Genomic DNA, 14,078 nt, shown 5'->3' on the forward strand with positions numbered 1-14,078 from the left:
CTTTTTGTAACCTTTAATATGACCTTTTTTATTAAACTATTATAAAGCTATTGTTTCTATTATAAAAGGGCTTTAACGATAACAACATTTCGAAGTTTTTCTAATTAATTTGAAAATTGGTTAAAGAAACTACCAAATTCAGGGCTGAAAAAGTAGTTTTTTGGAGTAGGAGTGGATTTTTGGCGAATTTTAAGTTCTCCCACATTATGTATTCATTAGAAAAGTTCATGTTTGAATGATAGTTTGTTCTCTCTTCATAAAACTAAACACTTTCTTCAAAAAGGTATCATTTTATTCATAGTTACGTTGGTCCCATATTTTTGTAATATGCTAATTAATCAAAAGAACCCTCTTCAACGACTCTTCAAATTGTGTTTTAAATGAGAAATTGTGAGGGGAATTAACTTTATAATTAATTAATTGTCAACATTTTTAGATAATTATTCCAAAAAAAATCTAACAATTACGAGGGCAGTCTGAAAAGTTTCAACGAGAAGAAAGCATCACTTTCAAACAAAAGCTAGTTACATCTATGCTTAATAAAAATACAAGGTTAGAACATCATGTAATGGGGTTTGCTAGAATTTTCAATTTGATGTATCGTACCGACTGCTGGTAAAACAGACAGACCAGGATTTTCAATTTGATGTATTGTACAGACTGTTGAGCAAAAAAGACAAATTTTGACAAAACACGCAACCACTCATACACTATTACGTCAGTATAAACAAAAATGTGGTGGAAGTCAAACATCAGTCATACACGTGTTATGGCAACACCTTATATTTCTATTATCCTTGGCCCCATCTATCTTGCATCTGTTGACACTTACTCACCAAAGTTTCAGCTATTTTGGACGCACAGTTGTTATGTAAGGATCGTTTGAATTAATTGTTAGGAGTGTATTTGTGAGGATCTACAAAATCGAGTATGGAGCTGTCATTAAACATTTTTTTTTTTTGAATGTGTAACCTTAAAATAGATTCAAACAATTGCAGACTCATAAGGGCTTGTTGTGGGAAAACGTGAGACGTTTAAGTCAATCCAACTCGGAATAATTGAGCCAAAAACCAAAAGTGTTTCGTGAACAATTATTTTGCATTGATGAAAAACGCCGAGTACTATTTGGAGGGGGTTACAGAGATGTGAACACCATCTATCAAGATTATTATCTCTTATATTTACCTTTTTTTTGTGGAAAATATATTAAGATTATACAATCAACTCAATTTATTATTCACAGATAATTTTTCTTATAGCAATTTAAAAATTAGAGCCTTTTATACTTTTTTTAAGACTTATATTACTAAAAACATAAAAATTATGGAGCGTTATATAAGAAATTGATATGAATGTATAACTTTTCGAAAACATTCATATATTTTCCACAAAAAAGTATAGATATAAGAAAAGATAATATTGATAGATGGGAATATACACTTTTTGTACTGCTGTCTGTGCACCAAGCTGTTTCTCTTTACCTTCACTTTACTCATCAATTTTGATACTTAAATAATAAAATATAAAAAAAGTATTATTCAAAAATAATCATATTTGAGTTTAATGTATTTCATGACATTCAATTGTCGGTTTTATCTAATCTTTTTGTGCAAAAACTACACAAAATCATGAAAAATAGCATTTTGGAAAAATTTAAGGGCCATGAGCTAGGGTGGAGGACATATTTAAATGCCTAAAAAAAGGACTTTTAAGCTTTTCACATCATGGAGCACGGGAAAAATGTGGAAACTTATCAAAATTCGAAAAAAGAAAGTTTTTGAATAGGTCATATTCATTCTTCAGAGGCCAGAAAATTAATTAAAATAATAACTTACTAAATACTGTTTTATTTTTCCAGGCGATAGAAAGGATTGTGAAGCGGGTAGTATATTTATTTTTCATCGCCTTCTCAAAAAGAAAGAACCATTGTAGAAAATGGTTGCAGATGGGAGGAGAGACAATAAAAAACGGAGACAAGTAGTGGTTTAAAAAAGGTAGAGAGAAGGATCCGATTGGTGGAGAGAGGGGATTGGGGAGGGGTTTGATGATAGAGCTAAGCAATAACATCTTTCCTATATGTAGAGAGAGAGTGGGGGGAGAGAAAGCCCCTTCTTTTTTTCTTTCTCAAATTTCCCCCATCACCGTGTCCCGGGAAACGCTTTATTTTGGATTCATTTCTCGCCGGGGTCGGATCTCCTAGGTAAGTAAAAAAAATAAAATAATTAAATAAGATAAATTTTGTGTATTCCTCCTGAGAGGTACCATGGAGATGATTTCTACAATAGATTATTTATATAATATGTAGTAGATTGTGCTACTGATAGATATTGAGAGGTAAATGAAACCTCTCACTCATTAGCATCAAAGCAGATAAACTATATACCTTGTTCATAGTGCAATTTAACTCTGCATAGGCCAAATCAATTAATTATGATTGATTGCACATATTTATATAGATGGGGGTTAGTAAGCTTGGATATTATACACTCAAAGACTTATACAAGTCGTTCTTATTTCTTTGAAAATACATTTTATCGCACAGACAATTGAATCAGATTATATACTACTCTTTATAGGGTTTATTTGTATATTTCTCCCATTTTTGAATCGAGTTTTAGTGAATTTAATTTACTTTTTTGCTTAAAAATTGATTGATTTGTTTTTCTTTTTTATTCCTTTTCATTTTTTGTTATGTGAGGACTCAGGAGTTATTATTTTATTACCTCATCAATAACTGATGGGTACTAATTTGAATAATTAAACTATAGGCATAAATGCCTAGTAATAGGAAAATTAAAGAAAAAATATAGCACGCCTTCCATATAATATTTTATACAACTCAATCTATTAGACATATTTACTGACAAACACAATTTAGCAAATATTTAAATCCCTAACAATATATATTTTTGTTTTAGAGGATAGTGATATCTGAGATCGAAATTTTATAACGGCAACATATAGTTTATTTATTGACAAAGTTATGCAAGAAAGCAAAAACTCAATTTTGCTAAGACATTATCAATCCTTCTTGAGTGAACTAAGATATTCTACATCCTGAGATTTATAAAAATCTTTCTTATTCCTTTAATCTACATTTTTCTCACACACTTTTCAGGGTATGCTCCAGAATTATTCAATTAGATTATACGCAAATCTATATTTATCTTCATAATGCCTTGTTTAGCATTTATTTCTATATTTTGTATTCGTTCATGGAGGTTTAGTGAATTTTATTAATGGTTTTTTTATTTCTTGTTGATTTCTTAATTAATTGAAATATCAGGAAAGGAATATATTTAGCTATTATTTTATGTAATAAACTCAATCTCACCCAAAACTGACGGATACTAATTTGAGTCTTCAAATGTATCTAAAGTCATAAGTATTTCATAGAATTTTTATTTGTCAAAAATAAAAATTTAATATTTTTACTATAAAAATAAAAAAGGATATCTTGTAAAAATCCCAAACTCATGTTGTTGAGATTTTATTAAAGAATGATTTTTTAAGTTTAAGGGTCCTAAAATTGAGATAATAGTGAATAAAATGATCAATTTATTATAATTATTCAACTGTTTAATCAAGGTTGAATTTAATTAACTGTTTTGATTAAAAATTAGTTCTATTTGTTTTTATTGATTCATCTTTTTTATAATGCGGTAGCTAAAAATATAATACATTAAACCTATTTTTTAATAAAAATAATGATAATAGTTTCGAAAAAAAAGCAAAAACAATAAAAAAACCAACATTGCTATGATTGCAAACAAGCCAAAATATAGCATGCGTTCTATATGCTATTTCTTACAATTCTGGCTATAAGATATATTTAGTGATGTTAATTTTACGTTCAATTGCGGTGAGTGAAAAAAACCAAAAAAAAAAACCCGCTTAAAGAAAATATTCAAACATGTATGTCCATTTGTGAGGAAAGGTTAAAGTATAAAATGAGCATTGCTATTTGAGATCGATATTTTATCGTACTAACATAAATATCACTATAATTTACTCCTTGCCAGAGTTCTGCTAGCAATGCAATGTTATGCAAAAACCCTGTTTTATATAAACATTATTAACCTTCCTTTAGTGAACAAGGATATTTTACATCCAGAGATTTATAAAAATTCATCTTATTCCTTTGAATCTACATTTTATCCCCAATACTTTACGTGTGCTTCTAAAATATTATATCAGATTATGTACAATTCTTCATTTATCTAGATAATACCTTGTTTGTGATTTATTTGTACGTTTCGCAATATTTAATGGAGGCTTAGGGAATTAATTAATGCTTTGATAGAAATTGATTCCTTTGTTTTTCATTTGGATTCGTTGGGTTCTTTTTTTTTTTTTTTATCAATATGATACAGAGAAAATACATGGATTGCTTACACTGAGCAAAAGCAAGGGGACTTTTTTTAAGCCGAATGTTAGTTGACCAAAACCAGGAAAAATAAAGTTAGTTATACATAAATAACTTTAAATATTATATGGACTCATTCTAATTTTTTATAAAAACTACAACATTTCATAAAAATGTTGTAAAATACAGTGAGGATCGAATATAAAAATATTTGAAGCCTTCCCTATGGTAGTGGTTCCCAAAGTAAGGGTTACAGTACACATCAGAGAGGTTACGAAAAATAAATACAGATAACGGCTACACGTGAAGGATGCTCTTCGAGTTTGCTGTATTCAAACATTAAACCTAGAATAGACATACTCGGCTCAATACAGAGAGCATATTCGTCACATTAAAACATCCATTCTATTATAAACTTATTTGCACATCCACAGCCTGTAATTTTATTTGTTAAAAATAATAAAAAAGAAAATAATGGACAACCGTTTTGCTGTACATTTTTTTCTATTGTACCAAGGCCCTCTATTGATAACATTTTCAATTTTTGAGAGTTTTTTTTTGCAATGTTATATTTTTTGGTTTAAATTGAGAATCCGTTCGAAAAACCAAAAAGTGTCTATTATTGTTATTCATAGCCTCTTTTTTTAATAACATTGCTTTGATTTTACAAAAAGCTTCCGGAACAAACTTAGATTCTTAAAAGTTCCTCGATAGCTGCCAGATTGTTCCACAAGGACTTATTATTTTTAAAAGTCCATATTCGTTTGTTACAATCTATATCCTTAGAGAAATAAACAATAAATAATTTCGCAATTTTTGTAAAGCAGAACATTTTAATCAAAGCAGGGTTTGGAGCAAAAGAACAATTGAAACACAGGTATATTAAACTTGGTTATTTTCTTTCTAAGTATTTTTTTAGAATCCAAATTAGAATGGTAAACTTATCTTTTTAATGAAAGTGTGAAGGAAAATATATATGTGAATGTTTTTATAATCCATCTTTATTTTCAATTAATTGCTATTCAAAAGGCCAAAAAAATATGCTTTTAGAAGCTTAATATGGTAAATAAAGCCTTTTAATTATAAAGACGAATGAAGAGAATAAACTTTCAAACAACTAAATTGTCTGTAAGACAAAACTTTATTGAAATCAGGCAATTTGAAGAGTTACATAAGTTTTAGTTTTACATAACTTCTTACGCTCAAAGCAAACTAAAAATGAGGCTTTTTTGTGACGATATTCCACTTTGATCAAATTTCGTTCGGGCAATTTCCCACGGTCAAGTTTACTTCTCGGGCAATGTTCATAGTATCGTTGTTAACATATCTACGGGGTGGTCCATTGAACTCTTAGCTAATTCAATAATTATTGAAGGTTGAGTAATTGAAATTAATTCATTTTACGATACATTAAGGCATAAAATATTAGTAACAAAACAAAACATACCTGAGCTCTTCAGCTTTCGTACAAGGGGAGAAAATAACAATTGAAAGTGATTGATGAGTTTACATTTGCGCTTTCAAGCAGCTTGGGCTCTCCAGGACTACTGACTACGCCATCAGCAAGTCCGAAATGTTGGAGAGGAAGGGCTCTGTCAAAAATGCCAAACTGCATTCGGAGGAGTTTAAGAAAACAACTCAGGCAAATACCCTTAAGTCTATGTGGGGTTTTGCAAGATATATCAGAGTTTAACACCAAACTGTCCATAGAGCTACGTAAAAAGTGTGTTGAAAGAGTCTTGTGAGTGTGAAGAGGCCACTTTTGACACCAGCAATGAAAGAAACCAATCTCTTCTGTAGCAAAGCCCTTTTGAATGAGTCTTTTGAGGTCTTTTTTTATACTTTTGGGTACATGTTGAGAGGAAGGATTGCTGTGCCTTTCATCCAAACACCCATACCCTCAGCCACTGTCAGCCAGCCTTGGGACGCGGTGACAGGGGACTACTTCTGCAGCGGTTGTCTGGTCTTCCCGCCTAGAAGGTGTTATTGCCGCTAAGGGCAGCTACATTAATCATTAAGACATCCATTTCTTGTATTAATTTTGTTGAAATTCTATTGTTAATTTAATAAATTATATCTTGTTGATGTTTTTATGATCATTACTGAGGCATACAACATCAGCTATGAAAATAATGATTAAATATATGCATTATATTCAGTCAAAAAAAGGAGTTCGTTTATTATCTCAAATAATAATTATCTTATTTATTAAATGCTACGGCTTGAACAGAAAAAAAGAGACATGAGACGACCCTCTCCATTTTTCTTTTGGACTTAACCTCCCAAATACTCGCTTTTTAAGTACTTAAATTGCTAAGAACAGTAAGAGCCGCATCAACATTACCATTTCTCTCCACAAAAACACATTCAGCTTTAGATTTGCATATCTCTAACTCATTTATAATTAACTCAACATCCTCTTTTTTGATCTCAACATTGGGCAATTATTTTTCTCTGGCTAACTTTTCAATGCGTCTAACTCTTTTTTTTCCTTATTGCTCTGATTGCGTATGCAACTCAACAGTTGACGAAATAATTTATTTTTCTTTGGCATAGTATGTGATTTTTCCAAGATCCGGTATTCCTGAGTAGAGTTTTTTTCTTTGTTTTTGGTATTGGTACAGGCAAGATATCTATTCAAATCATTGCCCAGGGGCTTCCACAGGATTATATATTGAATATATATATATATTTTTTAATGTTAAGTTTTTGAAAAAAATTCAAATATTAAAATTGGAAAAATCCATTGATAGACACAGAAAATTAATTTTTTAGAAAAATGATTTCAAAAATCCACAACTGTTGAGAAAAAACTAATTTTTTGGGAAAATAATATCAAAAATCCACATTTGCTCAGAAAAGACTAAAATTTTTTTGGGGAAAAAAATAAAAAATCAACATCTGTTCACAAAAAATATTACATTTTCAAGTAAAAAGTTAAAATTTCTTCATTGGGAGGGGGCTACTGCCCATGTGAATGCCCTTGTTGTCATCTCCTATAATTGTTTTTATGTGGATCTGGATATCTGATGTCACAGACGCGTAATATAATTTATTTGAACAATTTGAACAAATATATGATTTTGTAGCTATGATCTTATAAAATACATTCAACCTCATCAAAAACTGATGGGTTCTAATTTGATACCTGAAATTTACATTAAATCAGTTTAACAGACTCATGTTGTTCAGATTATTTATAAATAAAAATTGATTTTTTCTCAATTCCTTATATTTATACAAGTATTTAAAGCACTTTAATTGATATTTACGAGTGCAAAAACGGTGGAATAGTTGAAAAAATAATACAGAATTTAATTGACGTAGTTATTCCAATCGTTTAACTGTTTCTTTTATAATGAAATACGTTTTGTTTTTAGTTGTTTTACTCAGTTCATTAACCGCGTTAAAATAAGTATGTTTATTAACGAAGGGTTAAATACATATTAGTGATGGGACGATTAATCCGAATCAGCAATCGGAGAATCTTTTTTTTTGTTATTCGGAATTGGCAACAGGGAAATAATGTTTAATTTGCAATTCAGATTTTTTCAAAAATTTTTATTTTTGGGGAACAAATGATAATTTTAGAAATTTTTGGGGTATAGCTATAGGTTTTTGAATTTATTTTCCATAAAATCCCAGTTTCTGTGAATGACTATGTATTTTTTTAAATTTTCTACAATAAATTTAATGTTTGATTTTTTTTTCAAAAAAAAAAAATTATATTTGAAATTAAATTTTTAAATTTTTTTCCAATTTTTATTTTTTATTTTTTTCCAACTTTTTTTTTTTTGAGCACCTGGGAATTTTTGATATTTTTTGAGAATAGCCATGGGTTTTTGTAATTTTATTCTATCAAATTTCATTTTTTTGTAAATATTTGAAGATTTTAGATAAATTATTCAATATGAAATTGTATATTTGAAATTTTTTTCAAATTATTGAATATTTGAAATTCAATTTCTTATAATTTTTTCCAAAAACTTTAATTTTTCAAATTTTCAAAAACAAACCCCCCGTGAAATATACTCTTATGTCTCCTCTGATAGCAAAAACGTTATTTATTAACTATTATTTAAAATAGTAATAAATGAATCGGCATCGGGAATTTATACTACAATTGTATCCGGATCGCGATTTTTTTTTTTTTAAATTATCCCATCACTAATAATCATTGCATTAATGTACCTGGGCGATGTATTCCTTCATACAATCATTTTACGTGCATATACTCATTCTTTGCTTAGGATCAAATGCATTTTACACAGATTCATTTAATAATAAAATTTGTGAAAATATTTATCAAACTATTATCAAATTTCAAAATTGATTATTATGTTGTTAAATTTGCTCACAATGTTGTTTTTATGGATTGATTTAATCCTAGCAATGAAGTACAGAGCATTCATTGATTTATTCAGAATCCATATATTTCATAGAGTCCAAACTCTGTTGGATATAAATATCCGACAGGTGCTATTATCATTATTATTTATTTGAACGATTAAGTCCTTAAATACAAATAATTAAATGTATGTTGGAAGTTTTGTTAATCTGCCCTTAAGAGTAGTGAATAGGGAGTAGAGGGGGAGAAGACCTTCATCTTCTTTGTCTCCAAATGTTTCAAGATGTACTCTAATTAATATATTATCCTCTCTCTCTCCCTACGATTAAAACAGTTTAAATACTCTCAAAGCAATGCACTCTCAATCGTCTGATCAATGGATATCCCATCAGTTAGATCCTGATTATAGCGAATATACCGTGTACGTAGGTGAACCCTCAACCGATTCTAGTAGAGCTCGAGGAAATTCATCGTCTTTATCCAACTCCATTAAGGCAGTACTTATCAATGATGACTTAGCCGGAGTTCAGCAAAATGCCTCTCCAAATGTGGATTGGCGGTCTGATAGCTATCAAAATTATGGGGCCTACGAACTAGAAAACTCACAACAAAGACATTTGGAGTATTTGCAACACGGATTCCCCAATAACCATCAGCACCATCATGGACATGACGGTAATAACGGAAGCGGAGTAAGCCTTTCTCATCATCAACAATCCGCGCATCAATTCGTCTCTAGTACTCCTGGAGGTGGAGGAGGAATGGGCTATGTAGAACCTTCGGTTCATAATTCAAAAGTTGATTTATGTCATCAATATTCGAATTTTAAACGGCTACGCCCTCACTCTACACCTGCTACTCTGTGTTGGTTAGATAAAAACTATGAATTGGCGGATGGTGTTTGTATACCACGGAATGTCGTTTATTTCAATTACGTTGATTTTTGTAGCAAAAATAACATGCATCCCGTCAATGCAGCCAGTTTTGGAAAGGTACCTATCCATAGGGGCGTCCACAGGGTTATATTTTGGGTAGTGTTTGATTTTTTTAAAAATTTTGAAAAAATAATTAAAAAAAATAATAATAATTTTTTATATAACTTTTTGAAAATCCATAGCTAGTCATAGAAAAAAATTTAAAAAGAAATAAATTTATTGAAAAACATTTCAAATATTAAATTTTTTCTCAAAAAATCAATGCTAATTTTTAAAAAATTCAATTTTTTCGAAAAAAAATTCAAATATTTAATTTTTTGAAGAAAAAATTCAAATTTTTAATTTTGCTAAAAAATTTCAAATCTTACATTTTTTCGAAAATAATTAAAAAATCGACAGCTATTCACAAAAAAATAAACTTTTTGAAAAATATTTCAACTACTAAATTTTTTCTCTGCTGCGCAATTTACCAGAATGACTAAAACCCAGCCTCTCTAGCCTATCCCTGCTGAGGCCCATGATCCAACTTGTCCAATTTTGTAATTTTAAGATAATCTTTTCTTCGTAGATTATTCGCCAAATGTTTCAAAACCTGACAACAAGAAGACTAGGAACACGAGGACAGTCCCGCTATCATTACTTTGGGCTCGCCATTAAACCCGACTCCATTTATTACAGTCCTAATTACTCTAATCGTAAAAGCGAGGATTTGTAAGTTTCTAATTTTTATGAGGATATTAATAAACGAAATTTATTATTGCATTACTTCAAAAGCATTCCCCCACAAGACGTCAAACTCTTCACTTCCAAACAGCATAACCCAAACCAAAAGTTCAACTCTTCAATCAAAGGATCATCACAAATGTCAAGTCACTCTTTTCAAAACAATTCTAGCGCATCTTCATTACACCATTCCATCAACTCAAACATTTGCACATCCACGAATCAATTTACTCACGCATCAGGGCACTCTTCAACCTTTACCACGGTTGCCACCATGGACCAAGTGGACCAAAAACCTCTGAATTCTCTAGTTCAATTTGCTGCTGCACAGCAACTCCCAAACTTCCCAGAAATTGTGGATTTGAATATATGCGGCTCAAGTGTCATTGATTCCAGGAATCTACAAATCCTCATTGATCTATACCACATACACTGTCAAAAAGTGTTGGACGTGATTAAACGTTTTAACTTTACAGAAGTAATGATGGTCAAACATATTAATCCCATTTTCCTATGAAAAGCTCATAATATCATTTATTCATTAGATTTCGACCATATTCAAAAACTTTTGGAAGGAGCTCCCAGATCATTTAACCAACTATTTGGGCGATAACGTGGCAATTACTTTAATAGGAGTTTGCGACATGATCCTATATCGAACCCTATTGAAGGCTGTCCTACCAACATGCATTCAAGTAAGTGTATGATAGCTTCTGGATATATATTGTTTCTACATCCGTAAATAAATTTTAGATGTATCCTGAAAATATATTGAAAATCATAAGAAAGTTCTCCTATGACCTTGTCGCGAGTCTTCAATTCGCGTTGAAAAATATGCCAGAGACTTTAGTTAATGTTAAAATGAAGCGTGAGTCCATATTATATACCAAGCTAATCTAAATATTATTAAAGCAGCCTATATATTTATTTAGTGGCCAAGCAATTAGCAAAGATGATTCGTAGAGGAACTTCAGTCTGCCATTTGTACCAAACGTCATCTCTAGTCATGAGCACATCCAAATGCTACCAGGAACTTGCCAAGGTTTTTAAAGAACATTATTATTTTCATATATATATTACAAAATTGATTTTTTTTTTGTTTAGGATTGGAAGAAGGTTGAAATGGATACTACGTTTTTTGAGGATATTTGTCTCAAAACCTGTAATGATAAATTAATTCAAAGCTGTAAGGCCATTGATAAACATATACGATCCTATCTTGAGTACATATCATACCTTATTCCTTCTAGATATTGACAAATTCCATGCAATGATGCTGGAGCAGAGGCCCATATCCGATGTATGTTATTGGATGGTGAACATTATCCGACATCACATCGAGCATAAATCTGAGATCTCAAATATAAGAACAAAAGCCAAAAAAAATACTCGGCGTATGGCAAGCCATTGGTTGTAAAATACTTAAACCCCTCAAAAAATACGGATCTGAGAGTCCATCAAGTAATCAATTATATTGCGTCCATTCTCTAACTAATATTTACATCCTTTTCCTCTAGGCGGTTTTCATTTAATGTATTTGCTTCTGAATGAAGTTATTTTGTATGAAGTTGAGAAATCCATCTTTAATTGCGCACTTCGAGACATGTCTCCAAAGATACTTAGTGCTAAACCCTCGGAATTGTCGGAGGCCACTTGCACTGACTCCTTTGGAATTGATTTCTTAAGTAAAAGTGAAGAAATGGTGTCACCCTCAGCCTTTGATAGTCATGGATCTGCATATGGTAAAGTTATTTACTGTTGCTATTTATCCGTAAATATTAGTGTTGGATCCATTCTAGAACTAAGTACATTATTAGCTCTTTATTTTACTCTTATTTACTTTGGCGAAAAGACAAAGTATTTCATGTCGTTTTTTTTTCTTATTTAACTTTGAAAAGAGAAAAAAGACTGTTTTAGTTCTAATCATAGGATTGATTCAATTCTAGTCAACATATTAGGTTGGGGAAAAAGTGATTTCGTGTTCCCGTTTTTTTTTCTTTTTTTAACTAAGTACATATATCTTGACCATTAATGGACACATCAGATCATACGACAAGGCATTATGAAGTTGGATTCTCATTGGCAACACGTTATTGAACAAAACAGGGCCTACTTGGCTGAAACACTTCGTATAAACCATAATGAATAATGTGAAAAATACGAAATTACTTTTTACACCAACCTATTATGACATGGGGCGGTTTTGGGGTGAGCAGGCTTAAGGCCAATATAAAAATGGTTGAAACCCTTTTCTTTATTTCCTGGAACAAAATCACTTTTTTAGTTCTTTCCTATTTTTTTCAAATGACCCTGTAAAAGCCTTTTTAGAAAATGTATATTTAATCCAATGGGAATAATTGTTTATTTCTTAGAATTTTTTTTTTTAAAGACAAACGTCCATAATTTCTTTATGGTCTTTTTAAAATAAATTTCTTAAAATCCTACCCAATACAGTGCCCTCAGTCAACAGCGGGGTCTAGGACACTTGAAACCTAAGTCTTCCCCTATAACCAGCCATGTATATGACAAATATTAAAATACAACAACTTTTTTATTATCCCTAGATTTGAGTCAAGAGCCCTCCAATCCACCTCCTCTCAAAATGATGAAAACATCGTCGGAAAAATTATTAGTAATTTATTTCCAGATTGATTTGTCAATTTTATATAACTTTTTCCATTTATTAGACATCTTCATATCAACCTTGGATGCTTCCCTCTCAAGAAGAGTATGACTCAACTCACTTTAATCTCCATGAATCTTCTTCCTCGACAACGGAACCTTCTTCCTCACAATAAATGATGTTATTTTATTTTTCAGTTTAAAGTGTTATTATTTAATTTCTACCAAGCAATTATAATTTAATACAAGTTTTTCAAAATTTTAATCTTCAAAGACTCCAAGGTAAAATAAACAATAAAAGAACAATAAGTAAAACTTTGATTAACAAAGCTAGCGTTTTTGTGTAAAAAAAAATAATATAAAATTAATCAGACATTAATAGAAGACAACCAAAGTATGTCAAAGATGTGTCATGATGTATTTTTATCAGGCACATTTTTTTTTTTTTTTTTTTTTTTTGGGGAATTGATAATCTGAAGAATGAATTTTTCTTTTCCTTAGCAGTTCCCATTATTATTTCATTCGATTAGTGAACTTCCTTTCCTAAATAGATTCAATTATATTAAATACCTGAATGAAAATTCTTGTGTGTTCATAAAAGACGGAGAGTAAGGATTTTTTTTAATGTTCCTTTAATGTGTTAGATGGATTTGCACTGATTAAAGTTAATTAAACATTTTAGTATTACATTTAATCCATCTAACTTAGGAATCTAGAGTAAGGATTTGTTATGGAGTTATAATTATAAATCCTTGTTGGAATCAGAGTAGAATTGGGTATCGACATCGGATGAGTTCTAGTAAATGCCCATATTTATATCCTTTTCACCTTCCTTCCTTGCTACAGCTGATTGTAACTGATTTAATCAAACATCATGAGTATTATTCTTTCTCTCTTCCAAAACATTCGTCAAATTGTCAGGGTTACAATGTTGATTTTCGTTGTTTTTTTTTAACATTTCCATTATACACAGGATTTTCATCACTAGTCATCACATTAATGTAATTTCTCAATGATTTAACTAAGGAAGGCGTGGGACAGGCACTGCTCTGGATTTTTTTTTGTAAATTAATAGTAGAAAGTA

General features: G+C 30.5%; 1 protein-coding gene across 1 annotated transcript; it reads left to right on the forward strand.

Annotated features, from left to right (window-relative positions):
- The first annotated feature begins 1,753 nt into the window (after positions 1 to 1,753).
- Positions 1,754 to 13,672, forward strand: LOC121116821 (transcription factor RFX4). The gene is made up of 12 exons (XM_040711118.2): positions 1,754 to 2,200; positions 9,049 to 9,706; positions 10,218 to 10,360; positions 10,424 to 10,850; positions 10,918 to 11,067; positions 11,126 to 11,240; positions 11,305 to 11,414; positions 11,477 to 11,558; positions 11,623 to 11,833; positions 11,890 to 12,114; positions 12,937 to 13,004; positions 13,060 to 13,672. Exons 2-9 carry the CDS (start codon positions 9,068 to 9,070, stop codon positions 11,787 to 11,789), a joined length of 1,833 nt encoding a protein of 610 aa, XP_040567052.1. The 5' UTR covers positions 1,754 to 2,200; positions 9,049 to 9,067; the 3' UTR covers positions 11,790 to 11,833; positions 11,890 to 12,114; positions 12,937 to 13,004; positions 13,060 to 13,672.
- The last annotated feature ends 406 nt before the right edge of the window (positions 13,673 to 14,078 follow it).

This window comes from Lepeophtheirus salmonis, chromosome 4, assembly GCF_016086655.4.
Source record: "Lepeophtheirus salmonis chromosome 4, UVic_Lsal_1.4, whole genome shotgun sequence".
NCBI lineage: Eukaryota > Metazoa > Arthropoda > Copepoda > Siphonostomatoida > Caligidae > Lepeophtheirus > Lepeophtheirus salmonis.

Coding starts and splice junctions, on each gene's coding strand:
- LOC121116821 (XM_040711118.2), top strand. CDS start 9,068: ATGCACTCTCAATCGTCTGATCAATGGATATCCCATCAGTTAGATCCT. Junction 11,241..11,304: donor AGTTAATGTTAAAATGAAGC/GTGAGTCCATAT, acceptor ATATTTATTTAG/TGGCCAAGCAATTAGCAAAG. Junction 11,415..11,476: donor GCTACCAGGAACTTGCCAAG/GTTTTTAAAGAA, acceptor TTTTTTGTTTAG/GATTGGAAGAAGGTTGAAAT.